Source organism: Cygnus olor, chromosome 1 (assembly GCF_009769625.2).
Source record: "Cygnus olor isolate bCygOlo1 chromosome 1, bCygOlo1.pri.v2, whole genome shotgun sequence".
In the NCBI taxonomy this organism is placed as follows: Eukaryota; Metazoa; Chordata; class Aves; order Anseriformes; family Anatidae; genus Cygnus; species Cygnus olor.
The window spans coordinates 12,941,342-12,967,123 of NC_049169.1; the positions used below are offsets into that span (position 1 = coordinate 12,941,342).

The 25,782-nt window shown below is 42.3% G+C and overlaps 1 protein-coding gene and 1 long non-coding RNA gene across 3 annotated transcripts in view; one reads left to right on the forward strand and one right to left on the reverse strand.

The window, feature by feature from the left end:
* RSBN1L (round spermatid basic protein 1 like) overlaps positions 1 to 25,782 on the reverse strand; it is a 49,557-nt gene that overhangs the window by 11,770 nt on the left and 12,005 nt on the right. The window contains exons 2-5 of one of the 2 annotated variants that reach the window (XM_040548918.1): positions 25,094 to 25,207; positions 13,229 to 13,489; positions 12,846 to 12,910; positions 134 to 271 (exon numbers count right to left, since the gene is read on the reverse strand). In XM_040548918.1, coding sequence (XP_040404852.1) covers positions 134 to 271; positions 12,846 to 12,910; positions 13,229 to 13,489; positions 25,094 to 25,207 — 578 coding nt within the window. Of the gene's footprint in view, positions 1 to 133; positions 272 to 12,845; positions 13,490 to 25,093; positions 25,208 to 25,782 lie in introns of both variants that reach the window. The other variant, XM_040548911.1, reaches the window with a different exon arrangement.
* LOC121065848 lies at positions 267 to 10,679 on the forward strand. The gene is made up of 2 exons (XR_005817358.1): positions 267 to 10,389; positions 10,425 to 10,679. It is a non-coding gene; the product is annotated as an uncharacterized LOC121065848 (long non-coding RNA).

The following is a 25,782-nucleotide window of genomic DNA, read 5'->3' on the forward strand; positions in this document are numbered from 1 at the left end:
TTTATCTGTTACAATGAAAACATTTATTAAGCAACTCAAATATCTAAGTGAGTATCACGGTACTCTCACTTTATTACAAGAGTACTAGAGAGCGTTGTCCCCCTTCTCCCACCCTACTCCCTTCTGTCCTTACTTTTAAGAAGGGTGATTCTTCCAACATATCAAGGAATTCAGGAAAGTAATCCCCCACTTCCTCATCAACTGCTCCAACCAGGCTGATCTGTCTCATTGGGCCAGCTCTATACGTACCATGAGAGTATGTTCTTTTTACCTACAAGTAGAATATGACAGTAAAAATTACACCGAGGTCTCTACCACTCAGTCTGCATTCAATCTTTAATCTGCATTCAAATTCTGCATTCAAACCTTTAATCTCCGCGCTTACATTCTCTGATTGATATCAAGTCCTACACAGTCCTCATCGTACTCAAGATTATTGAGCTCAGTTACTATGGAGTCACCACCGAAGACAGAAGCTCTCATTAAAGATGTATGAGAACTATCAGCTATATTTTAAAGTCTGAAAGTAAGATGGAGTAAATATTGCCTTTCAAGAAAATAATATTCCAAAGGTAGCAACTGTGGAAGGCTATTTAAGTATGTTCTACTCAGTGATAAATCAGCATTCTTACCTGGATTACCTGATCTGCAAATTTAACTCAAGTCTGAGTTTTTACTTTCTCCTCTAAGAGTCATGCGGCGCCCTGAGTTGCAACTAATTAAACTCTAAGCAATTCTGCTGATCACCCTCTCCAGTACAGCCACCACGTGAGCCCATTAACTGCAACCAATTATCACGGTGAAGACAAGGCCCAAGTAGAGTTGGTGCAGGAAGAGAAAGAAAGACAACTATTCCTTCATTTTTCCTGTCTTCTGCTCTCCTCCCACTTGAAGGGCCATAACATTCAACACCTTTTTAACAAAAATCTTATTTCAACCTTGAATACGAAAAGTACTATATTTAAAATAAACAAAGCAACAGAACTTAAACTGATCTGCCTTAAGTGAACAAACTACTTCAGCGTAAGTGATCAGGACCACTTTCTCTTAAGCGTCTGATTCCTCATTTAACAGGCTGAACACAGCAGTATCACCAGATGAAATACGATCAGAACAGAGGGGAGAGCAGATGGATTACGGCACAAACCAGCAAGGCATTTCCCTTGCACTGCATCTCTAGACATTCTGCATGCAAAGCAAGAACACAAAAAAGATGCAGGGAAAACAGTTCAGGAAGTACAACCGAACTATGGTCCTCAGCCAAAAGACTACTCACATTTCCAGAGCTCTGTTAACTACGACAACGAGGAGGGTAATTCGCAGCAGTTCCAGAAAAGACGAAGTCATACAATATGGATCAACACTGTGCCCTTCTTAGAAGCTAGAAGGATGTACCAAGATGCCTTCCAGAAACTAAGAACCAAACCCTCTCCTTCACATCCCCTCTGTCACACCCCCTCAGGCCACGGAGGACTAACTAAAAGGAGGCCTTCACAAGATGTCTGAGCTGATGTAACAGCAAGCCAGAGCCACTCTGAAAAGAGCAGTACTGCCAGAAAGCAGCATTCCCCTATTCCCCAAAATCCGTAGTCATACGTTCCTGCAGCTCTTTCGCACTGACACCTGCTGATTTGGTTGTAAGTCCTCAGCAAATACCCAGTTCTGCTGAATTTCCATCAGCTCGGCTCGTGGGGGTGTCTGCCCCGGCACCAAGTGACAGCAGGATAAGGAAGGGACAGCCTTTTTCCTTAGTGGCTTACTGCACATCAATTCCACAGTACCCAGAAAAAAAACACTTTCTAAAGCTACAGCTAGCCACAAATTTGTCAGTTTATTGACAAACCTAATGTATAAATGGATGGTTCTTCTCCTAGCATAAGTAGTTTAGCGTGCGTAGCATTCTACCAGTCCTGACCAGGACATGAAGCTGCCATGTACATCTACACTCCTGATTTTTTTTTTATTATTATTAGTTTTTCCTTAGGAAAGGAATATAAGTTAGAGATAGACCATGAAAATGAATGCCTGGCCAGAAAGAACAAGAGGCAGCCTGACAGAGGAGGCAGCTGGTGGCAGTGAGCATCATCTTCTGTAGCAGCCATCTCTAACTGCTCATCCTTTTCCACTGCGTTTTCCTGCAGCAGCAGACGTGGTCGGTCTCTGCTTCAAAAGCTGCCAGCAAGCAGAAGACGACTTCCAGCTGCCCTTGAGAAACTGCTCTCTCCTCTCTCCCATGGACTGGGCACAAACAGAATAGCTCAGCCGGAAGGGACCATTCTAAGACTCTCCAGTCCAAAAGTAAAACAAAGCCTCTTAAAACAGCAAAATAAGGATAACCTACATATAAGCACAGCAGCGTAAGATATAAGATAGCGATGTTTTCTCACTTCCCCCCATCACCATCTTTTTGCTGGTTTGTTCATTAGAAGAGAAAGATTACCCTATATAATTCTAAACTCTCAAAAACAATGTTGATATACTAAAAATGGAATAATACATCAAGTTCTATACATGAAGTTGTCATTAAGTTGTGCACCGACCCCAGACCGTGATTATACCAATTCCATGCACCCTTCACGTAGTAATCCTCCTGAAGGGGATTTTACTAAACCACAGTGAACACTGAACTCTACATTACAGATTTGCTCAAACAGCTGGAACAATCTAAATCCAGAATAAAAGAAGGGATCACTGACATGTAGTTTTGCTATCTTATGGTCAACAGGAATGAAATCACACACAGAAGAATCCACTAAAAAGCAGTATAATAGAAAACACAGGAGAAACAGGTAGATAGATGTAACTGAATCAATACAACAGCCTAACTTCTTTCTTCTCATTTAGCATAAGTTTGAAGTATGTCACCTAAAAATACACAAAAGGATCCTGTGTCACTCTCTCACATTAAGAAAATAGAAAGTTATGACAGTAAAACCACCACTCAAATCAGAATTAGTAAAACTTGAGAATTAGCTCCTTCTGTGACTAGCACGGCAAAGACTGATTGTTTTTAGTATAACTTAATTTGCTCAGTTTTAAGTAAGAATTTATTAAAAGTATTTTAGCAAAAAAGCAAATATTTTTAGCGTAAAAGCCTTGCTGTCTCAAAGAGCCTGAAGAATAATACTGAAATTCTACTGAAAAAATACCAATGATATATTTGAGCATTATTATTCAATAAATTGGAAGCACCTTAGACACTATCTTAAAGGCTTCCCATTTTCCATGTGGAAGATACACAAACTGGAAGCAGAAGTCCAGAGAAACCAAATGTTTTAAGACTTCTTTTTTTAAATGTAAACTAGAACACATCACAACTGAATCCTTATGTTGAATAAAGTACTTTTTTCCATCCAAAAATCTGATTTTTATGATTTTAATGGTTTAAAGGTCTTTCAGTTTTTCAGCTTTAAAAGCAGGAAGTCTGGAAAGAAGTCATCATACAACGGTGCATCGTAAGAAAGAGCACCAAAAAGAAAAAACAACCACTGAACCCCAAATAATTTCAAGGAACCCACAAAGAAAGCTCCACCAAACAACAGAAACATTAAGTAACCATAAAAATAAGCTGGGACATCTAGGAGAATAGCGGGCTTTCATTTCAACACAAGTGCACAAGCAATGCACTTACAAATTTGCACCTTAGAACGAAAAACAATCCAGCCTCACGTTCACTGTTATTGCACTCATTCTGCTAACTCAGCAGCAATAGCCAGGAATGCCTAGGAGTCAGTGTCGTGTTCCTTCTTACTCGGTACGCTTGGAAAAGGTGCCCAAAAGGCTTTCTGTTTCTTGCCACCTCTTTTCAAATCCTTGAAAGCTTACATGTGTTTCAGTTCCAACTTGCACTGAAAATAATACCCTAGAATTACTCTGAGCTTAAAAATACTTGCAAATCTGCTTGCTTTTAAAGCCTATGTACTCCTTAAGGGTTTTTTTAGCCAGTTTTTGCAATCAGGTTAAGACACCTTGACAGTTTTATGATTTTTAGAAGGTTATGCATTATCACCAAAGCTTTAAGTTTTAGGAGATGCACCCCAGGGCTTTTTACTGCAATACAGTTCTACCAGCGTCCTTTTACCACTGCAGTTAGTGTTGTCACTTCACATTGCAGCTGAATTCCTCAAACACAGGATGGATAAGCCAACAATTTAAAAGCAAGGTGACCTATTATTCTGTACTCCACCGACACAGAAACAGTGAAGCAGTTGATAAAGAATCCCAAAAATGAATTAAAGAATAACATCAATTAGCTACCTTTGTGGAAAACAATCTTGCCAAAGCAAAGTAGCAATTACACACTTATAACTTGAAAGGACCTGCAGCAAGGTTCAGTCTCAGATTCTCTCCAAGCTGCCAGTACAAAGCTCTGGGGCTTTGTTTAATTTGTTTGTTGTTTTTTTTTCCCCCGTCAGTACAGAATATCCCAATCAGAAAGAGCAACATGTGACTGTCATTGATACCTGTTGGCTAAAACCGTCAAAAAGCAATCCTCTAAGGTAACTCTTTTCTAAGCGTAAAACAAACAAGCATGTGTGCAGATTAAGTCATTCCGTATGAACTGATGCTGTTCAATGCCATTAAATAAGTGAAACAATTTTCTGCTTTGAAGACAAGCTGCCATCGTCCATCAAAGAAATCTTAAGAGTTTTACAGATTACTTGATAAAAAACAACGGTGCAACATATACGCTTTAACAAGCTAAAATTCAATATTTTCATCGTCCACAAGAGGGAAAAAAGATGTACTTTGGGAACTCGTGTAGCAGCAAACAGGTACTAGTAACCTTTAAAACTTCAATAACTAACCAAAGAGCTTTCAACTGAAAGCAAAATTTTACTGAAAGCTACTGAACCACTAAGACATGCTCCAAAGAATTCCTATGACCACAGAACACATGAAAATAACACAATATATGAAAACAGAAGTCTTTAAGAAAATGAAATAGTACCCTATTACTTCAGATTTCTGTTAGAGAAAAACGTTTTCAGAAAGTCCCCTCAAATATTAGGAGAGCCAGAGTATTTTCAAGGAATAGGATTCCACAAATCAGAGAGCGAACAGCAAAAACATCTCCCCAAAAATAAACTTGCAAGAGCTAAACAAGGAGGACAGCAAAGGGAAGATAATACTAGAATTGCTTGAAGGAGACCTGGAATGGGGAAAGGAAAAAACAAAAGTTCAAGATGTCCAGAACTGTAAGGAAAAAAGCAGAGCCACTGATCTGAGGAGACTACACAACCATGAACCATCAGAATCATGCCCCTTGCATTATTTCCTTTAAAATACTTCTGCTGTTCTCTGCACTATCTGAATATCCATTGTCTAATCACAGTTAACGCAGGCAACGTGGAATAAAGGACTTCAGAAAGGGGTGGGCAAGGAGAAGTCAAGTTATTTCCCTGAAGCAGCAAACTGCCTGCTGTCATGGAACAGGCTGACGGCATAGTCCTGCCCCTCGCCCTTGAGCTACCTCTGGTGCTGTATAGTAATATAATTTGCTGACTTAGCAAAAAATCCAATCACTCAGGAGTTGGCTAAATTTTCTGCTGAGTTAACAAGACAAGTTGGCTCACTGTGAAGTCCGAGAAGCACCCCAGCTTGGCACAAGAACACACAAGTGGAAGCAGAAAGCAAGGACATTCTCCTTTAGCAGCAGCAGGTGCTAGACGGACTCTGACAATTTGTAACCGCACACTGGGTAGTGTAAAACATGGGCTACTTCCCCCAAATCGAATAGGCTTCATGATGAGGACCCTCACTTATCCTGGAGTACCAAGGCAGTTCACTGAAAGAGAAGCAATGCTGTAATAAATCAGTGAGAACCTGAAACACATTCTTCAAATCTGTAAGAGGATAAACATGCCACCTTAAAGAAACAGGTGGTACGGACAGCAAAATAAAAACTAAAGACCACTTAGTCCAGATTTAGTTTCCAAAGGAAGAAGAAAAACATCAGCACATTAGCTAAATGTCCAGAAAATAAGATGCTAAAAGATGAGCATGTAATAAATACGGACATGTCAAAGAACAACCAAGCCACACAAACCTTTCTTTCCACACCAGGATAGGCTTTTTCCAAAGACAGAAACATGGCGTAGTAACAGCAAACAGTGAACAGTTTTCCCTCTTCTGTATTCAAATCAATATCAACACGAAAGGCCCTATGCTGTGGTATTCAGGAAGGATCCCTCCTCTGAACACGACTGTTTGTGGTTTCACCCAGCAGGCAGCTCAGCACCACACAGCTCTTCACTCACCCCCTAACTGGGGTGGGTGGACAGGGGAGAGAATCAAAAAAGATAAAACCCGGGGGATGAGATGAAGACAGTTTAATAGGGCAGAAACAAGGCACAATGACAGTAATAAAGAAATGTACAAGACAAGTGACACACAATGCAAGTGCTCACCACCCACTGATCGATGCCCAGCCAGACCCCAAGCCCCAGGCAGCAGCACCACCACCCCAGCCAACCCCCCCAATTTATTGTCTAGCATGACACCATGTGGTATGGGACATCCTTCTGGTCAGCCTGGGTCACCTGTCCTGCTTCTGTCCCCTCCCAGCTCCTTGTGCACCCCCAGCCTCCTTGCTGGCAGGGCAGCACGAGCAGCAAAGTCCTTGGCTCTGCGTGAGCCCTGCTCTGCCACAGCTAAAACATCGGCGTGTTATCAGAGTTATTCTCATCCTAAATCCAAAACACAGCAAGGTAACAGCTACCAGAACAAAGCTACAGTACAGCCAGTACAGTTATCCCTGACAAAACCAGGAGAGTATCCACCCCTTATTCCGTATCATCCATGTCATGCTTAGGTCCCGTGCTTTCCAACGCATCCCACAGTCACCACCACCTTTTTTGCCTGTTGATAGATACGCACAGATATCACGCTCCCTTGGTCTATGGGCCATCCCCCTAAAGGGTCTGTTGGCTTCATTTAGTTCATAAATTCAGGCTCCATCTGTCATAACAGTCCTTCAGGGCAGGAGAAATGGCGTGTGGTATAGGATTGTCACATGCTGAAGCCACGGCTGGTTCCATCAAAATCCATTTTTCGTTAATCTGCGTGATTCCTACTGTAATCCCAGTGAGGTGGCATGTAGCCAACTCGGGATGACATACATAACTGCACAGCAATTAACATCGTACAAATCAAATCATTTGCTGCTCTTGCCCAACATCAAATCCCCCTGAGGTACACACCAGAATTCCCCATTCTTCCACATTACCCACCACGTGCACCCAGGTCCCTGAGCAAAAGCAACCCCACGGATGGGTCTGCCTTAGCCCAAGGCACGAGTAGCCCAGACTGCCTTCCCCAGCACATCCTTTATGTGCACTGCGGGGACTTGATCCCCTTCTACAGTACGTAACAGGCTTGACTGGGCAGGGTCAGATCCCCTAGTGCTGACTAGTGTGTATCCCAATGTTTGAGTGTCCCAGCACCCATCACCTTCAGTGTAGTCTTCAACAGTCCGTTGTATCGCTCGATTTTCCTGGAGGCTGGTGCGTGACAGGGGATGTGATACACCCATCCGATGCCGTGCTTTTTGGCCCTGGTATCTATGAGATTGTTTTGGACATGAGTCCCACTGTCTGACTCAATTGTTTCTGGGGCGCCACGTTGCTCAAAGACTTGTTTTTCAAGGCCCAGGATGGTGGTCTGGGTGGTGGCAAGGGGCATGGATGTGTTTCATTTCCAGCCGCCCAGTGGTTGCTTCCACCATGTTAAATACACGGTGCTAGCCAGGGCGGGTTTGTGGGACTGTGATATAATCCACCTGCCAGGCCTCCCATGCTGATATTCCAGCCACCACCCTCCATACCAGAGGCTTTAACTGCTCGCCTCACTTAATTGCGGCACGTTTCACAACCATGGATAACCTGTGCAATAGCGCCCATGGTCAGGCCCACCCCTCGATCACGAGCCCATCTGTATGTTCCATCTCTGCCTTGATGGCCCGAGGTGTCACGGGCCCACTGAGCTGTAAATAACTCACCTGTATGTTGCCAGTCCGCATCCACCTGAGCCACTTCAATCTTAGCAGCCTGATCCACCTGCTGGCTGTTTTTTGACAGCAGCCCAACTCTCGGGTACATGAGCATCTACATGGCGTATGTTTACAGACAGGTTCTCTGCATCTTGCCACAACGCAGCAGCCCAGATAGGTTTGCCCCTGCGCTGCCAGTTGCCCTGCTGCCGTTGCTGCAACCACCCCCCCAGGGCATTTGCTACCATCCATGTGTCAGTACGGAGATAGAGAACTGGCCCCTTGTGCCTTTCAGCAATACCCAAAGCCAGCTGGATGGCTCTCACTTCTGTAAATTGGCTCCATTCACCTTCTCCTTCAGCAGTCTGTGACACGTCCTGTAGGACTCCATACAGCAGCCTTCCGCCTCCGACGCTTCCCCACAATACGACAGCAGGGAACAGGGCACATTGCTTCTCATCTTCTGGTAGCTTGCTGTACAGTGGGGCTTCTTCAGCACGGGCCGCCACCTCCTCTGACGATATTCTGCAATCTTTGCCTTCTGGCCAGTCCACGATCACTCCCAAGATCCCTGAGCAACTGGGGTTTCCTATTCGAACCCATTGTGTGATCAGAGCGAAAGCAGAGAGCTGTATCAGATATCTGTACATGGAATTGCATATGAAAATAAAAAGCTTAGCAGGAGCTAAGGAGCTCACAAACTGCCCTGAAAAAGGCAGGAGTAGACAACCAAGAGCAGTCACTTGAAGCAATCCTCTCATGCTCCTTGACAATAACATGCCAGAGGGACACTGCCCTCTTTCAGTACCCTATTTTACAAAAAAAAAAAAGGCTGACTGAATAGTGTAAAGGGAGAGGATTAAGACTGATAAGTGTACGACACATCGCGGTAGGCTAAAATAGCCAACATGACTTGACCTAGAGAGGAGGTAAGGGAGCTGGTAAGTGATCTTCAGACACAGAACACTAGGAAAAAAGCATATGCTGTTTGCCGTGTCCACTGCTGATCAGAATAAAAAGCCTAGCAGGAGGATTGAGATAAGAACAAGAAAAGACTGTTCAACAGATTCCCCTGGGAAACATGAAATCACCCAGAGACCTCCAGCAAGCACATCAGACACGCATTAATCAGATAAGGTTTAAAATACTCAAGTCTTGGCTTGAAACACTGGAATTGTTTTGTATAGCTCAGTTTCTTCTACTCCACATGTACCAGTAAGTTGTCTCTGATTTTTCCTGCGTTTCAGCCTTGTCCCACTCTGCTAAGCATTGTTACTGTCAAATCTTGAAGAGTGTGAGCTGTGGGGTTTTAGCAAGACACTAAAAATGTACACTTAGCCAGCATGAAGACACAGTAATAGTTTCAAAATGTGCCTCAAGAGCACATAAAATGCTTATCTGAAGTGATGTAAGCTGCAAGCAGGTGGCAAAAGCTGATTCTTTGTTCTCTGAAATGCTCGTAAGAACTTGACAAGTAAGATTCACAGCTGTGAGGTAACTGATGCAGCTCTGCAACCTACAAAGATGAATGAACCTAGGGATGTACCTACAGCACAGCCTGAAAGAGCGACTTACAGGATACAAGGACACCCATAATAATTCTATTTTGCCTAGCTGTAGGAACAGTCTGAGACTGTTCACAGCAACTGTTCACTCTTGGAGACTGTTCACAGCAACAGAACTGTTACATCAACTAAAAAAAATAAGAATTTATTCATGAGCACTTAAACATAGGTGCAAGACCCGTGACACGCAACTCCCCAGTTCCCCTCTCCCCAAATTTAAAAGCTAACTCTGATGAGATGATCAATTCCAGCTGAAGCTCCCCTCTCCTGTACCCACTGCAACTTCTCTCACATGTTTTTCCCCATTTCTAATCTCCCACCAAGTGGAAACATGTTACACTTATAAGCAGAAAAGAAGAAAAGCTGAGAGGGCTTTTTCAAGTCTGTAACTGTGAGGCCAGTATTTCCATTACAGTTAGCAGGACCCCAGCTATTTTAATCCCATTATCAGAACTCACCGTGGAATCTGCCTGATAAACAACCACCAAAACTCATCTGCCACAAAGCACGAAGTGGAAGCTTACCGAATAGCATTGAAATAATCAAGTAGAAAAAAAACACACACCTCTGATACAATACGATACCTTCTGCTTCAGGCTTAGCTCACTCCTTTCCATTGACTTTTTGGAAACGTACATTTTTAGATCTTTTTAAATAGATTTTAGGTTTGTCAGACTGATTGCACACACTACAAAGATCTCAAAAATGCTCAAGAACTTCATCTCCTAAAGTGAGCCTCGTTTCAGTGTTTTAGCTGAAATTAGCAAAGCAAGAGCTGTGTTTAAGGCTAAAGAAGATTGAGATAGTCAAAGCAAACCAGATAAACTGAAGTGTGTGCATCCAACAGATCAACTCACCTCTCAACTGAGAGCATACAACTCCTAGACACTGGACACGCAGCTCAGAACAACGTGGAGCACAGCGGTACAGAGCTTTTCCAGTGCAAGAACAGAAAACTACATTTAAAGTGTCATGGAAACACACTGCAACAATGAGTAAGAATCCCTTCAAGATCCACAGAGAACTCAGCAAAAACAGAAAGTATTATCAATCTGCATAATTAAGTAACAAATTACATAACCATTTACTACTATTTTTTTAATAAAGTTAAAGGCAGAAAACAGGTAATTGATAACCAATGAATCAAATACACAAGATGAAAAAATGCAGCTGAAGGTTAAACGCGCAAAACTCTCAATCCTCAGATTTCAAGAGGTCCTGCTATACCTGTGGAAGAGGACCTCCCTGACACAGCATCACTAAGAGCACTAGATTCTTACACTCCTTGCTAAACATCTTTCCTACCAGCTCCGGTCAAAAAAGAGAACACTAAGCTAAGCAAACCTTTCAGCTGCAGCAGCCCACCTGGTCACACAGACAGAATAAGATTGAAAATAATAAGGAAAAATAAAAGCAAGAGCTAGCAAATCAAGACAGTGACTGAAACACTCCAGGACACTGATGCTGTACAGAGGATGATGTGAAGTCTAGTGTATGTCTATATAAGTTATACACACTACGCCCCTTATGTTACCGAAAATGTGTAAGGAGCCAAGCATTTTCTGTCAGGCAAATTCAGACAAGTGATAAAATACTACAAAAATGTGCTGAAAAACTGAAAGAGAGAAAAAGGAAAAATATTTGTCCGAAGGCTTTGTTCTGGTAAAATACACATTCAAAGACAAAGTTGATTTGAATACCGTAATACAAAGTTCGGCTTCTTTCACCTGCTACATTTTCTCTTTCTGCTCCTCCTTCACACAATAGGAAATGATCATCTCAAAAACCAATGACCACAGGATTGATTTAACTATGGATACCGATGTCAAGTTAACCCATCCTTTCAGTAAGTAGTTCCGGTTTAAATCACAAAATCAAGTTTGGGCTTTTCTTAAGTATGTCTTTAAGCCAGATGACAGCACAGTTCTGCCCCCATTAATGCTGCCCAAGACACCAGGTTAGACTTACAGAGCACACACGGACAGATCCAGCTTCCTTATGTGCAATGACCTAAGATGGAACTGCTCTGGATAGCTCCCCGTAACACATTCTGTGAGTTTCACCATTAAGTAACAATTCAGCTTGCCAACTGAAAAACTTTAGTAGACATATTTTATAGAACATTCTTATTCCATGGCAGTAGACTTCTTTAAACCAGGCTTTAAAACAGGGCTGCAAATGTCCTCTTGTAGCAACAATTCAGTTCTGCATATGCTTGCAAGGTAACACATGAAATTTATCAATAAATGCAGTAGTTGTCTATGCAAATATTTACGTAAAGAAAACAAAAGCATACTTTTCATCAAAAAGATGACAGTATAACTTGAACTCTTGGTTATTGTCTAAGAAAATGAAGACTAAAATAGTTCATAAGCATTCCAAATTGCATTTAATGCTCACAAATAGGGATCTATTTCTACTCAAGTTAAACAGGTGATTGTGATCTAAAGGTGATATAGACAGAAAAACAGGATTGAGTTTCTTCATAACGCTATCAGATTATCTGTAAAGGCTTTCCATAATACCCTCCTCACCAAGGCTGCAGCCTAGGAAAGTTAGAATTTTTCCCCTAAACTTACAGGACCTGAAATACATTACTGTTGTAAATATTTATATCTTTTACAGCACATTAGTAATTACCAGAGGTGACATTTAACCAGTAGTTACCATCACAGGATTATACAATCATTTCTCCATAGAAAATAAAATAAGAAATAGATTCAAAAAGATGCCTGCCATTTTGCCACATAACTGCTCTAAAGAGAATACAACTAACCAAGGGCAAATGCAAATAAAGAAGGATTAAATTAGTATTTGTTAACCACTGTAAAGTTCTCCTTTAAGATTGGATTTCAAAGCCTCAAGCTACAAATTACATTACTCAACTGTGCCCTACACAGGTTTTTATGTATATCATTGCTCTAATGTATTAAAGTACTCCAGTTTTACGAAGATTCTAATACAGATAAGCTACGGTTTAGACACCCAGATAGCCACAGCTAAAATCATTTTAACCCTAAAACATAGTTAGGCTTTAGCTTCAGAAACAAATCCAAAGAGAACTACGTACACATGCATGCAAACATTTTCCCTCCCCCAGAAAAAGCAACTTCTTGGGTAATATGCTCCTTGTCTTTAATAATGCAGAACCAACTTATTAAACAACCGTGCTTCTAGTCTTCTGCTTCATCTACACAGCACTGCTAATAGCAAATGTATTCTAAAAAAACCATTCACAGTTGTTTGAAACCATAATATGACTTTAGAAAGTAAAATGTATAACCTCTTACCTGAGCATGAAAATTTGACATAGTCGTTGTCTCTATATCTTTCTTTCCCAAAATCTCCATTTTCACTGGCGAATTGGGAAAATTAAATGAAAAGTAGTCTAAAAAGTCAGGTAAATAAGTAGCTGCCCCATGAACAATACCCATTACATAGTAAGCTGCACAGTTTTCATTTTCACTAAAAACCAGACCCACAAACTCTTCTGCAAATCTCTCCATCTCCACAGGAGATAAGTGGGAGAGTTCATTACTGTAGGCATGGATAACTGATGCACCTCCGTTAGGCTGGTGCTCAATATGAATCAGCTGTTTGAACTCCAATGTGTCCAACCTTTTGAGTTTATTTTGAACCCGTGGCTCCTTTAACGAGACAAATGGAAACTCACTGTTCTCTGGTATCATGGACTCACAGTCCTTCTTGGGATCCATATTTTTCCCATTGAAATCCTTAAGATGATCATCTATGATGCCTTTGGCTTCCTGATCCTCAACATCAGAAACCAGTCCTGAGCAGATGGTCTGAATGGATTTGCTGTACATTTTTGGACGCTTCCTCTTCTCATTCTCTTTATGTTTCTTTTTCTTTTTCTTCTTAACCTTTTTAATCTGCAGCTCTTCCGCATTGGTTTTTGGTTTTTCCTTCCCAGCTGTTGAGAGGAAAAAAAAGATCTCTTAAGCACCTTGACATACAAAACACTTGTTTAGAGATCAGGATTAAGGATACCAAAGCACTCATCAAAAGGCACACATGGAGAACACCACCAAGTTTCAGTGAACACATCTTACTGAAAAGAGTAGACACCTGCCATAATCACACTACAACTGAAAAGTAATCTACGGGGGGAAAAAAATAAAAAACACAAAACAAGTTTGCTAAGGCTGCTTTTATAATCAGTCACAGTCCATAACCACGCTGTCTAACTGGTCATCAGCAACTACTAAACCGGAAAGTTCAGGCATTACGTGACAGCTGTCAACAAACACTGCCAAACAAGGGGTTTATAAACAGTCAGTGAATGTAAACCATCAGCAAGCTGTTGACAAATGTTGCTGCCAGGACCTACCTCATCACAGGGCTTTACGCAGTCATTCTTCCAGAAACAAAAACAAGTTTTGTTGAAATGCATGTGGAAACACCTAAAAACTGACCACTGAGTTTGTTTTCTTTAAAAAAAGACTCACAACCCAGTAACTAGCTCAAAGCTGACTTTCAGTTTAGCTTGCATATTAATGTAAGATGTAAGGGGCTAAAGCTAAGAGTACTCACTTGCAGATGCTGTGTTCAAGTGATTCCCAAGATAAACATCCTCCTTTCTTTTCAAGTGTTTTTCTTCTAGTGCTTAGGAGGAGATGGGTGGAAGAGTGGATGGCAAGTAATAAGCGGGGTAACTGACGTGTCAGTGTCACAACACTGCCCTGAGGTCTAGCGGTTGATATCATCTCATTTCATGATTTGATAAAACCAGATTACTTACCACAATAAAGCACAAAATTACATTCACAACCAGCAATTCAAGATTAGCAGGTTTAGACACCAAAGTTTAGCGAAGCATTGCAATTACATACACAACTTGTAAGTAATCTCAAATCACAAGAGTTAGATAGCACGCTCATTTTCAAGCCAGTCTCTACTACTACGCTGCAGTAGACTGATTTCAGCTTGCAATCCTCAGACCAAGTAATTCATAAAAATAGTCTTTAAAAAGAAAAAAGGAAAAAAACATGAAAGATCACAACTGCTGGTGTAAGGAATCACACAGTCTTGGTAATTAAGAGGCTTGGATCTGGAATATGCACAGATGCTGGAAAGGACAACAAGCAAGAGGCTTGCCTCCGAGCCTCCCGAGGTTCACAACAGCAGCCACACACCTCTGGGGTTTCTCAAGCACAGGCAGGCGAGCCAGTTCTCACTGGCTTCTATTTGCTCATCTTGTGGGGGAAGAAGTGCCCTGAGGTCATTCGTTCCTTATTTAGCCTGAACAAGGAAGTGGGCACTGGGATTTCCTAACCTAATCCACTCAGTTAAGAGCTACAAAGACTCCCCTCTAAATCAGATTTAACGTAGCACTCTGTGAGCACATCAGTTTTAGGTAACCAAGTTCAACCGCCAAAAGGCAGTGGGCTCAAGAAAATCTGTCTTTTGAGCAGACTCAATTTAACGTAAAAACAGCAGGGCCCTTTGCAGCAATACTACTTCACCTGGTAGATGCAACAGTCACCACTTCACGGCTGTCTTCTTTCTGCCGCAGTTTAAATCTGCTGGGCATGGAAAGACCAGAAAGAGCAGCAAGACACATACAGCCAGCTAATCTTTACAGGAATCCCCAAAAATAAGTCATCAAGGATGCCAACGTACCTGGGGAAAGCGTCATTACCTGACATATCAACTACCATTCACGTTTGGTGGTATTGCAATGGTGCCATGATGGTACCACTTTCAGGTGGGGAAAACAAAGCCAGAAAAGGCTTAGGACAGTTCCACACCACGTACTACCAACCTGGCAGCCTTTTTCCACTCCTCCCCTCTGCAACCACACACGACTATAGAGGATCCAAAAGCCAACAGGTATTGCTAACTCTTAAAAGCGGTTTAACGTACTATTTTAAAATTATTTTTACTCTACACATGAGAATTCGTTGCTATACTGAAGGATACAGAAAGAATCCCAACATTACACGAGTTTGGAAGTAGCAAATAAGGAGTCCCAGCGCTGAATGCCAAGTGGGGCTGGAGGAAGCAGGTATCGTCTGCCCACCTACTTCACTTGTTCTCATCCGGAGCCCCGATCTTTCACACCAGTAACTCAGATCCCAGACTTAATGCATGACAGGGAAGGGATGGAAACGTGCATTATCAGGGTTACTATCAGCAGTGATATCACTTGCAACCCAATACATCAACTTCTGAAGTTAAAGCAAGAAGCCATTTGCTATGTGCTCTGTCATACTTGAGCATTTCCATTATCACCAAAAACACCTTAAAACCAAAGAGATTATCACCTATATGTCCTTGCTGAACACCCAGCTTCTAAGTTACATTTCAATTAGTAATAATGGAAAGCAAAGTATTTGCATAAAAGATGTGTATGAATCTGTATCTCTGCAAAGCTACCTCAAAAATTGCAGACTTCTATTTTTACAGTACAAGGACAAGGAAAAAATCTTATTTCCTCTTTCAACCTGTCCCATTCCCTGCCTTTGATTATAGCTTCTGAGAAGTCTTCCAATGTAACAATCAATTTCATTCAACTCCCCCTGTCATGCGCCATGTTTCTTTAATCCATCACTTAACATATTTCAGAAGCAGCTATGCAAACAAGGACTTGTCAGGTTACAAAAATTCAGGAAACCGCAGTGCGATGAGCAAAGCTGAGTCTCAGAAGCAGAGATTCCTATAAAACATACAAAACCAGAAATCGCTGTAATATACACAATCACGGTCAAACACACTGGATGTAAATCAGCACATTAGATCAAGCTCTTATAATTTGGTACCTTACTCAACGTATCCAAAAAGGTTCACACTCACTCCAGCTGTAAGAACAAGCTTTCATTACCCCGGTATACACCTATATAAGTACTCAAAACCTTCTTAAAAGGGATTACGCTAAAGCGTTTTTGAAGTGAAGAACATTTATCATTCTGTGTTTGTTTTCACACCACCTCCATGAAGCTTTCAGAAGCAAAGAAAACGCTCTTAGCCCCAGGATAAAAATAATTCTTCTCCTAGTATCCAACACAGTTGCCCTTCCAGCTTTTAGGGAGATTTTCTGTTCAGCTCTAAGTACAAATACACACACACACACCACGCACCAAAAGAAGTTGAATTTTTAGGTGGAAAAAAATCCACACACAAGATAAGACCAAATTCCCTGCACACCAAACCCAAAGCTTGAACTCTTTAATATAACATTTAAGTTAGGTAATTTCTCAGACTGCCTTTTTTTTTTTTAAAGTAACATTTTTGTGCACTTAATTGTAATATCGTGGATCAAATCACAATTTCTTCCATCTGTCCTTTACAAAAGCACCCACACACTCACTGCAGTGCCTGTTCCTACTATTGTCTTGACATCAAGATACGCCCAACTTTTCAGTATTTGTGTTCAATTATTTTAGCATGTAGTTAAAATTTTGCTGAGGAATACAAACACCAAATGGAAAACAATGATTTCTTGAACAGAACTTCGAAGAAGAATGCGAAGAAGAATGTGGCATTTTTTTTAGCCTCAGGCTTCTCCTCTGCTGAATTTCAAAGATCCAAAAGTAGGTGTTTAAAGTAGATGGTTAAAGCTGCTCAGAAGTTGCAAAGACCTCTACAGCAAGGGGAATTAGTTTCCTGAAATACTGTGGTTGCTATCAGCAATGCCCAGTGAAGTACTTTCATCTTATCTTTTTTTGCATTAGCTGTGGAGAGGAGCAGGAACACGCTCAGTCACTCCTGTGCTGTATATATAAAAACGCTTTAAAGCAAAGTGTGTTGCTTCTTCCAAAAGCAATGGTGCCTCTCTGACACCTGACTAAAGGAGAGCTGAAAAAGAACAGTTGCATGCAATGTCTCCCTAGCATATTAATCAAGATGTCTCACAGCAGACGATATCAAATTTGGTAAAAACACAGCAATCCAAAAGGCATAAGAGAGATCCAAACACTAAGATATCCAAACTACCTTTGGTTTAAGCAAGACCTGGCAGCAGCAGTACAGCACTGGATGTAAGCTAACTTATTTCACCTCTCAAAAAGTTACTATCAAGGCAATCTCTCACAACCCAAAGCCTTCAGGACAGGCATTTGAGTCTTCACCAGCAATCAAAACAAACGTGTGTACATACAGACACACAGAACTGCACGGTCTAATGTCAGCCAAGACACTAGATATTTTGAAGTTCATGGCATCTTCTGTGTCTGCATATTCTGAGATGCATCTGAACAAGCACAGCTACTGAAACACCTATACACAAAACAAAAAACTTTTTCCACTGCATGAATCAAAAACACGATTCAGAAGTAAGTTTCACTAGTGCTTCAGAGAAGTCTTTTACTTAAAGTACTTAAGAATGAGCAATAAGGGAGGATATGGAGGAATGGGATGGGGGAAGACAATTCAGCACTTTTTTCCACAACCTCTCCCCTTATCCGGTGTTAAAAACCACAATGAGCTCATGCTTTATACTGGGGTGCAAAAGACTGAAGAACAGCAAAAATTTGAATTTCACTTCTGCTTGTATTTGGCTAGCAATATCTGCATGAGGATGGAGCTTGAACTGTATTTGTAACAAAAATGAGAAGAGTGGAAATCCATCCACGTATTCATTCTGTCCATGCACTCACTCCACAATAACAGAACTCCCTCTGGGCACGTTTTTAGCCACCTTCTATGCAAATCAAGCCTTACATTACACAAACACAGGACAACCAAAATAACCCACAAAACTAACCCACTGCAAGCATCTGCATGGGAGGTAGATCTTGTAAAGCAGCTCCGTGAACTTACTGAGAACAGTGCCGCAGTATCCCTGACCCACAGCGCAGGACCTATGGACTGGACTGAAATTCAGAACTGTTGGAATTGTCCACAAAAAATCCCATGCACCACTATTATTACATGATACTCGTTTGTAATTTAAAACCACACTAGACAGCCTGAATTTTGGTAACTGCAAGTTGACTCCTTCCATGTGTGAGCTTCTATAAGAGAACTCAAAGTTACCTAGAGCATCCTGCTTTGTCCATGAGCTCATTCATCTGCAATTTCACATTAGCAGCAGCCACTGAGCTCTCACTTCATTTGACTGTCTCAGCTAGAGCAGCATTTCAACTTTGAGGTCACAGCCCCCATAGGTAGCAGCCAGGGGCAAGAGGTACTGCAGAAACTTCAGAAAACATTCCCAACGAGGTTCAGTTGCTCCCCCCGCAGTTTTCTGGCTGACTGCTAGTAGCAGCAAGGAACAGCCATTTATAACTGCAGGCAGTCATTCAAGTCAGCTTTCACTTCCCCGCTTTGGGAGAAGTCGGTCACCAGAATTGAACAGAGCTGCACAGCACTTGGTGGGGGGCAGGACACATAGGAAGGGCCATCAGTGCAGAGGAACCTGAGCAGGGACCACATTTTCTGGATTTATTTCAATTACACTGAAGGACTGAAGCACAGCATCTCACTGCTCGTTCTATGGCACACGAGAAGTCACAGAAGTATCAAGCAGCCACTGGCATGCTGCTTGTTCTGCAGCGAAACATCCGCCTGGCTACTGCTGCCAGCAGCTGCGAAACGTTATTTAAAGTCTTTGGCTCCATCCTGTACCAACTATCTCCTACGGCAGTGCTCCTGAGACGCAGTCCCACCTTGCCAACCAAATCCAGGGCTCAAGTGCCTTCTGCCATCCTCACTGCAACTCAGACTAAAGCTACTGGCGTTAGGAATTTATTACAATTCAGCTCTGCTCGATCTCTTCAGGGTGGGTCTTCAAAGAGTAAACACAGAAATCTCACTTCAAACCACAGAAACAGAGATGAAGTATCCCCCTCTGTCTTTCAATGAACTCAAAGTTCATAGCCACAAGCAACTAAGAAGTAGCTTAGAACTGGAGCAGCCAAGAGCCCATTCGCTGACCAGTAAATAAATAAAACATGCAGTCAGAGAGCACTAGGACAAGCATTATTAGAGGCACGGCCACTTACAGTAGCAAAAAAAGAGAAAGAAAACCCCACAGCACCCAGCACAAGAATATGAGAAACCTTTCAGCTCTTAGAAAGACTCGCTCATTCCAGCCAAATAGTTTAACAGATGACAGAACTTCATATTTCTATTTTAACATTACGTATTACCATTTTCTTTCATATTATATAATGAATATGGTTTAATACAGTAATGCAGCGAGTTAATGAAAACCATTACTAAATAATTCGGAAGGCTTAAAACAACGGAAGGAATTTGAACAGACAGAGCGCACACAGGCGCTCCACGGCTGAGGAGAATGACCACCATCACCTGCTGACAGGTGGAAAGCGAAGAGGCCGTGTGCTCAACACACACACGGCTTCCAGGTGTCTCAGTACACAGCCCAGGCACCAAAGCAAGCAGCAGGAGTAAACGGAGAACTGACAGCTACCGTGTTCTAGTCATAGGCTTGAAAGCTTGAATATTAAGCATCAGAAAAGTCTATGAGGATAAAATAATTCTGTTTCAAGTTGTCTCAGCCCTCCTGGGAACAGTCGCAACCACCTTGAAAACAACTGCTCAAGATTTTCAGAAAACGAAGCTTGCAAGCACGCAAACACAGGATGCAAAGTAAGTGTGTACGCTGATGCACACCGAGTTGTACCATGCCCAGCTCAGTAAGGAAACCCTTACCCAGCAGTGCCTCCCAGGAAGATCCTAACACGCCTCCTCCTATACCCTTTCCAACAACTGCATTTTATCATGGAAGCTTCACTGGGATGTTGTAAGATGAGGAGAAATTTACAAAGTGATAAAATATAAACCTTTATTTAAGTTCTTCTAGAACATCCTGAAGAGACAGTCTGCAAACAGGCTCTGGACTCTGGTCACATGAGTTACTGCATTAAAAACACACGGGTAACTGTTAAGTTACTATTCTACGTATTTTACAGAAGTATAAAGAACCCAGCAAGCTATTCTTCTTCCCACTGCTGGAGTCCAATCCCCTGCTCAAGCAGGGACACCCAGAGCCACTCAACCAGGACCACATCCAGGTGGCCATGGGAAGACCTACAAGATGGGAAACTCCACAACTCCTAGGAGCAACCTGTGCCAGTGCTCCATCAACCGCAGAGTAAAGAATCACTTCCTGACGTTCAGAGGAAACCTGTTTCAGTTGGTGCCCACCACCTCTTGTCCTGGCATTGGGCACCACTGTAGAGCCTGGCTCCGTTCTCTTTATCCCCTCCCTTCAGGTATTTATAGACTTTGCTGAGATCCCCCGAGCCCCCTCTGCTGCAGGCTGAGCAGCCCCAGCTCCCTCAGCCTCTCCTCACAGACCTGCTCCATCCAGTCCCTTCATCATCCTCACAGTCCTGTGTTGGATCCTCTCCAGTCTCCAGAACAGAAACCCACTTCACATATACAACAATCACAGGGTGAAAGAAATATTGTGTGTGTACCCAGCCTGCTCGAACTCAACTAGCAACGTAGCCAAAAACAGGGACTAGCAAGAACCTAGGGGCAGAAACACCGTTCCCAAAGGAACGGCTCCTATAGATGTGACAGCATGGCAATTCTCACTGAAGTCTTACATATTTGTATTTGAAATGTAAGCACTAAAACCCAGTAACTATTTTACAGTGATACATGTGCACATGCTAACCACATACTATCCTTATTTTGCTTAATTTGTACCCACAGCCTTCACGCCAGTCCTCTGACCTTTTCCAGCCCAAGAAGCCGTATGAAAACCTCTCCGACCCGCAGAGAACTGACAGGCAGGAGCGTGGGCTGGTCCCACCCCACATCCCCTGAAATGTTGGAGCACAGCTCTGCTCTTCCTTGAGCTCCCATCCCAAGGCAACGCACCCTGACAGCCCCTCACCCTGCCTGCACAGCAGCAGGGACCGCTCACCTCCGGCTTCAGTTCCTCTCAGGTTCTCATCGATCCGCCCGGCCAACAGAAGGCATTAGCTAGACAGGGGGAGCAATGCAGACAGCCGTAACTGCAGTGGCAGATATGAGGCAGTTGGGGAAGGGAAGGAAGCAAGGTCACGCAGCAAAGATGTCTCCGCTGAACTCGGAAAGCAGTGACCCACTAGCAGCATGAGGTAAACGGATGACTGACCGCATTCTTTCTGAAAAATGTTTGAGGCCCACTGGAACTTAAGAGCTCTGCTCTCAGATCATCTCATCGCACATACCTTACCTGTATTTTACGTCTGTGGTTTACCTTATACTGATCTATTTTACAGGTAGAAGTTGGTAACTTGGTGCATAAGGATGGTGAAGTCAAGTCATTAGTACATGCAAACCAGTACGGTGGGAATATAAGCAGTTTAAACAACATGCTTGTGTAAGGAAGTTTTGTTTCCAAAAAACACAGTCTTCACTTCCAAATAAAGATTACAGAGAAAGAGGAAAGAGAATAAATATGGATTTATTCTGCATAAATTATCTGCTAGTGAAAAAGGATGACAAAAAAACGTTGAGCTGTAAATGCTTAAGAAAAGCCACCAGGCCCACTGAAAGAGTTAAATATCTCTTTTAGAAGGTCCGGACATGATAAAATACCCCTTTCCAAAGCTGCCCTTCTCCATCTAGGGCACGTTTATTGCTGCTTTCAACAGGAAGGCAACACCAATTTAGGCAGATGAACTGCTTGCATCCCTAAGCTTCTCTAATTGAGGTGAACTCTTCCAGCATTAAGCTCAAAGCACCAAAATCAGGCTTATACAGCAACTCTCCCCAAAAAGGCCTCAAGCTCTCAATGCTGACCTCCTCTCATATAACCTCGGACACCTGGTTTTACTGTCTGGAGTTACACAGGATATTGCCACCACTCCCTCAAAGAAAGTCACAAATGAAGGACAAAGAAGGAAAAAAATAATAATATTCTCAACATAATGAAAGCATTCAGCAGATGGCCAGTGACATTTTTAAAACAAGATCTGGCTCTAATGCCTAGGAGGAGACATAATCGGTCCCCACAGACTGGCACTGAATTCTTAGAGGTTCCAAGCCTTTGCTCCTAAGTCCATGCACTGAATTGTGAATTCAGTGCTCAGAATGTGCTCAGAATAAGAGGGCTTAGAGCTTAATTTTTGTTTCAGGAAGAAGATATCCTCAGCTGAAGGGTTACTAGCATTTCAGAAGGTCACAGAGGCACTGACTACTTAGACACGCAAGTTACATCTTGTAGGGCCTTTGCCCTCTAGCCCTCAGCTGTTAGGACATGGAGCTACACCAGCAAAGCAGTCAGAAATGCTGTACCACCACCACAGAACATATAAGCACATCCAGATAGACTTGGGGAGGCCCACAGGAGACATCCCGAACTGCTGTTGTGAACAGGACATAAACCCCGTGGAGGTTTACGTCCTGCCTGCTTTCTGCTCTCCTGACACTCCTTTCTTTCCCTGAAACAGGAGTAGTTTTTGCAGGACACTGGCAAAACCAGGCACAGCCTCTACAGGCCACTGCTGCCCCACAGAAGGGTTAACAACTTGCTGTCTTTGCAACTTCCTACCCCGTGCCCTCTTTCTGCTGCCATTCATCACACGAGGTAGGAAGTGCTGGTACAGAAACAAGACCTGATGTCACTGCCAAGGCAGTTAAGCGTTGCTCAGTATCTCAGCCACCAACTTCCTTCCACGTTGGAGGAGACAAGTCACATCTTTCACAGGAAGTCACCAGCTCAAACATCCTGTGTGCTGTAGGCTGATACCTAGAGATCTGCTCGGAACAGGTTTTAAGCTGTCATGATTTCTACTGCAATCACTTGGATCCATATTTGTACTCTAAACTGTGATGCAGTAATTACAGAGTTGCACGCCTGCTACCTCATGTGAATGTGCTGTAGATAAAGTTTTGTTTTGGGAGATTCAGTTTTTTTTGTTGTAAATTAAACCCCACAGCAGTCATAACAGAAAAATTTATCAGGAGTTTATGCCTAACTTCAAAAGCAGAGCCTGAAAATAACAGATAAAAAATACTGGGTCTACTTAAACAAGTTGACATCCTCAGAGGAAAAACTGGCAAAGCATGACGCAGATAAATAGAGAGTGGAGGTTGACCAAGGACTGGTTTAACTGCAGTGGTCAAAGGGTTGTGATCAGCAGCATGACGTCCAGCTAGAGGACAGCAATACTGGAGTACTCCGGTGCTGATACCGTGGGCCAACACTGCTCGATATTCTTCAGTAATGGCAGGGATGACAGAACAGTGTCCCTTCAGCAAGTTTGCAGGAGACAGAACTGGAAGGAGTGGTTGATGCACAAGAGGACTGTGCTGCCAAACCAGAGGGCCCTTGTCAGGCTGGAGAAAATGAGGCCAACAGAAGTCTCACAAGTTTAGCTCGGGGAAGTGCAGAGTCCTGCAGCTGTGAAGAATAACCCTGTGCTCTGCAGGCTGGAGACCAACTGCCTGGAAAGCAGCCTGACAGGAAAGGACTTGAGAGTCCTCATGAATGCCAAGCTGACCATAAGCCATCAGCTAAGTCTCCTGGACAGAATTAGGAAGAGCATTAACTGCTCCACCAGCAGGCTGATGGAGTGATTCTTCCCCTCTGCTCAGCACCGGTGACACATCTGGAAGTATCGTGCCCTGTTCTGGGCTCACCAGCCCAAGGCAGACATGTGCATACTGGAGGAAGTCCAGCAAAGGGCCAGGAAGATGACTAAGGGAACAGAGCACTACTCACAAAAGGAAGTGCTGAGAAAAGGAGGATTTTTCAGCCTGAAAAGGCTTTATGAGGTTATTTTTTTTTTCAGCACATATAAACATTTAACAGGAAGGAATAAAGATGTAGATATCTCACAAAAATCAATGAGGCTGGTAAAGACCTCTTGAAATCATCTAGTCCAATCCAACATAAGACAACCAGGGTGGTCATACGCTGGTACTGGTTGTGCAGATTCTGGAGTCTGCATCCTTGCAGTGACACAGAGTCTGATGGGACGCAGCCCTGGGCAACCAGCTCTACTTTGAGCAGTGGCATTGGACTAGACTATCTGCAGAGGCCCCTTCCATCCTCAACTTCTGTACGATTCTACGAGTCAGTGCGTGTACAAGCAAGCGCAGGAACATTTTCATTACATTCCACTGCAGTAATGGAGTTGGATAAATTAGCCAAAATTACAACTGCCTGTTGCACACACTTATTTTCTCATTATGTAGCAGAGTTCCTGAACTAGTACTCCTCGGTTCTTTAGTTTTGTGCATTTAGTGTTAGATATTTAACGACATGGATTCATTTTTCCTCTATATGATATACAAAACGACAATCTTCTTCAGGAACTGTTGAGACGGCATAGATATCGGCAATGTCATTCCTTAAAGCACTAGTCTTTAGAGCTACTGCATAAGAATACTGGCATTGTGCCAATAGTTATTTTTTAAACTGCAGTATCTGCAGTTGAAGAAAGTTAACATTTATAATTAAGTTTTAAATTCCACGCCTTATACCAGCTATTCCTGGAAAAGGGCATTTAAGTTAAATGAAAGACATAATATTAAAATTCAGCAGTCAATCCAATTATAAAGGTTTTAAAGCACTACAATGAAAAAACAGTAAGCAGCTTGAACATACCTTTCTGCAATAATTTGATCTCTCCATTCTCTTTCTTGATTTCATTCATTATTTTGTGCTTCTTCTTCTCTTTCTGTTTCTTTTCCCTTTCTTTCATTTTCTCTTTGATTTGAGCTGTAATGCAAATATTTTACAATTAAACGAGAGCAGCAAACTTTGCCACATGCACGTTTCATATTGCTATTATGCAAGCCCTATTAAGGAAATAAAAAGAGTTACAAGGAAATTCCAGGACTTATGATATGAAAAGCTAATATTTATCTGTTGCATAATTCAACATAAACTTACTGAACCTAGACCAGTTTCGTTTCTATTATACTAGAACTGTATCAACAACTCAGCACGTTAACTGCACTCAGTTAACAACTTTTACTTATAGTACCCTCTGCTCGTATTTTCCACCCATATACAGCTCTTCTTGAGATTCAAATTACATGAATATTACATGTTACATATTACAAATAGATTAGAAATGAAGGAAGAAGTACAGTGTATTTTCCTGGATGCTCACATACGCTAGAAATTTCACATAACTCGCTCCACATAGTCTAAACTTAAAGGCTTTCACAAGTAGCTCGGAATGAAAATTTAATTTGTCAGCTGCAAAATCTTTTACATTAAGCTAATTAACACTAATGTGTTAACAGCAGCAATATGTAATTAACAGACAATACAAAAAGGTATGCTAG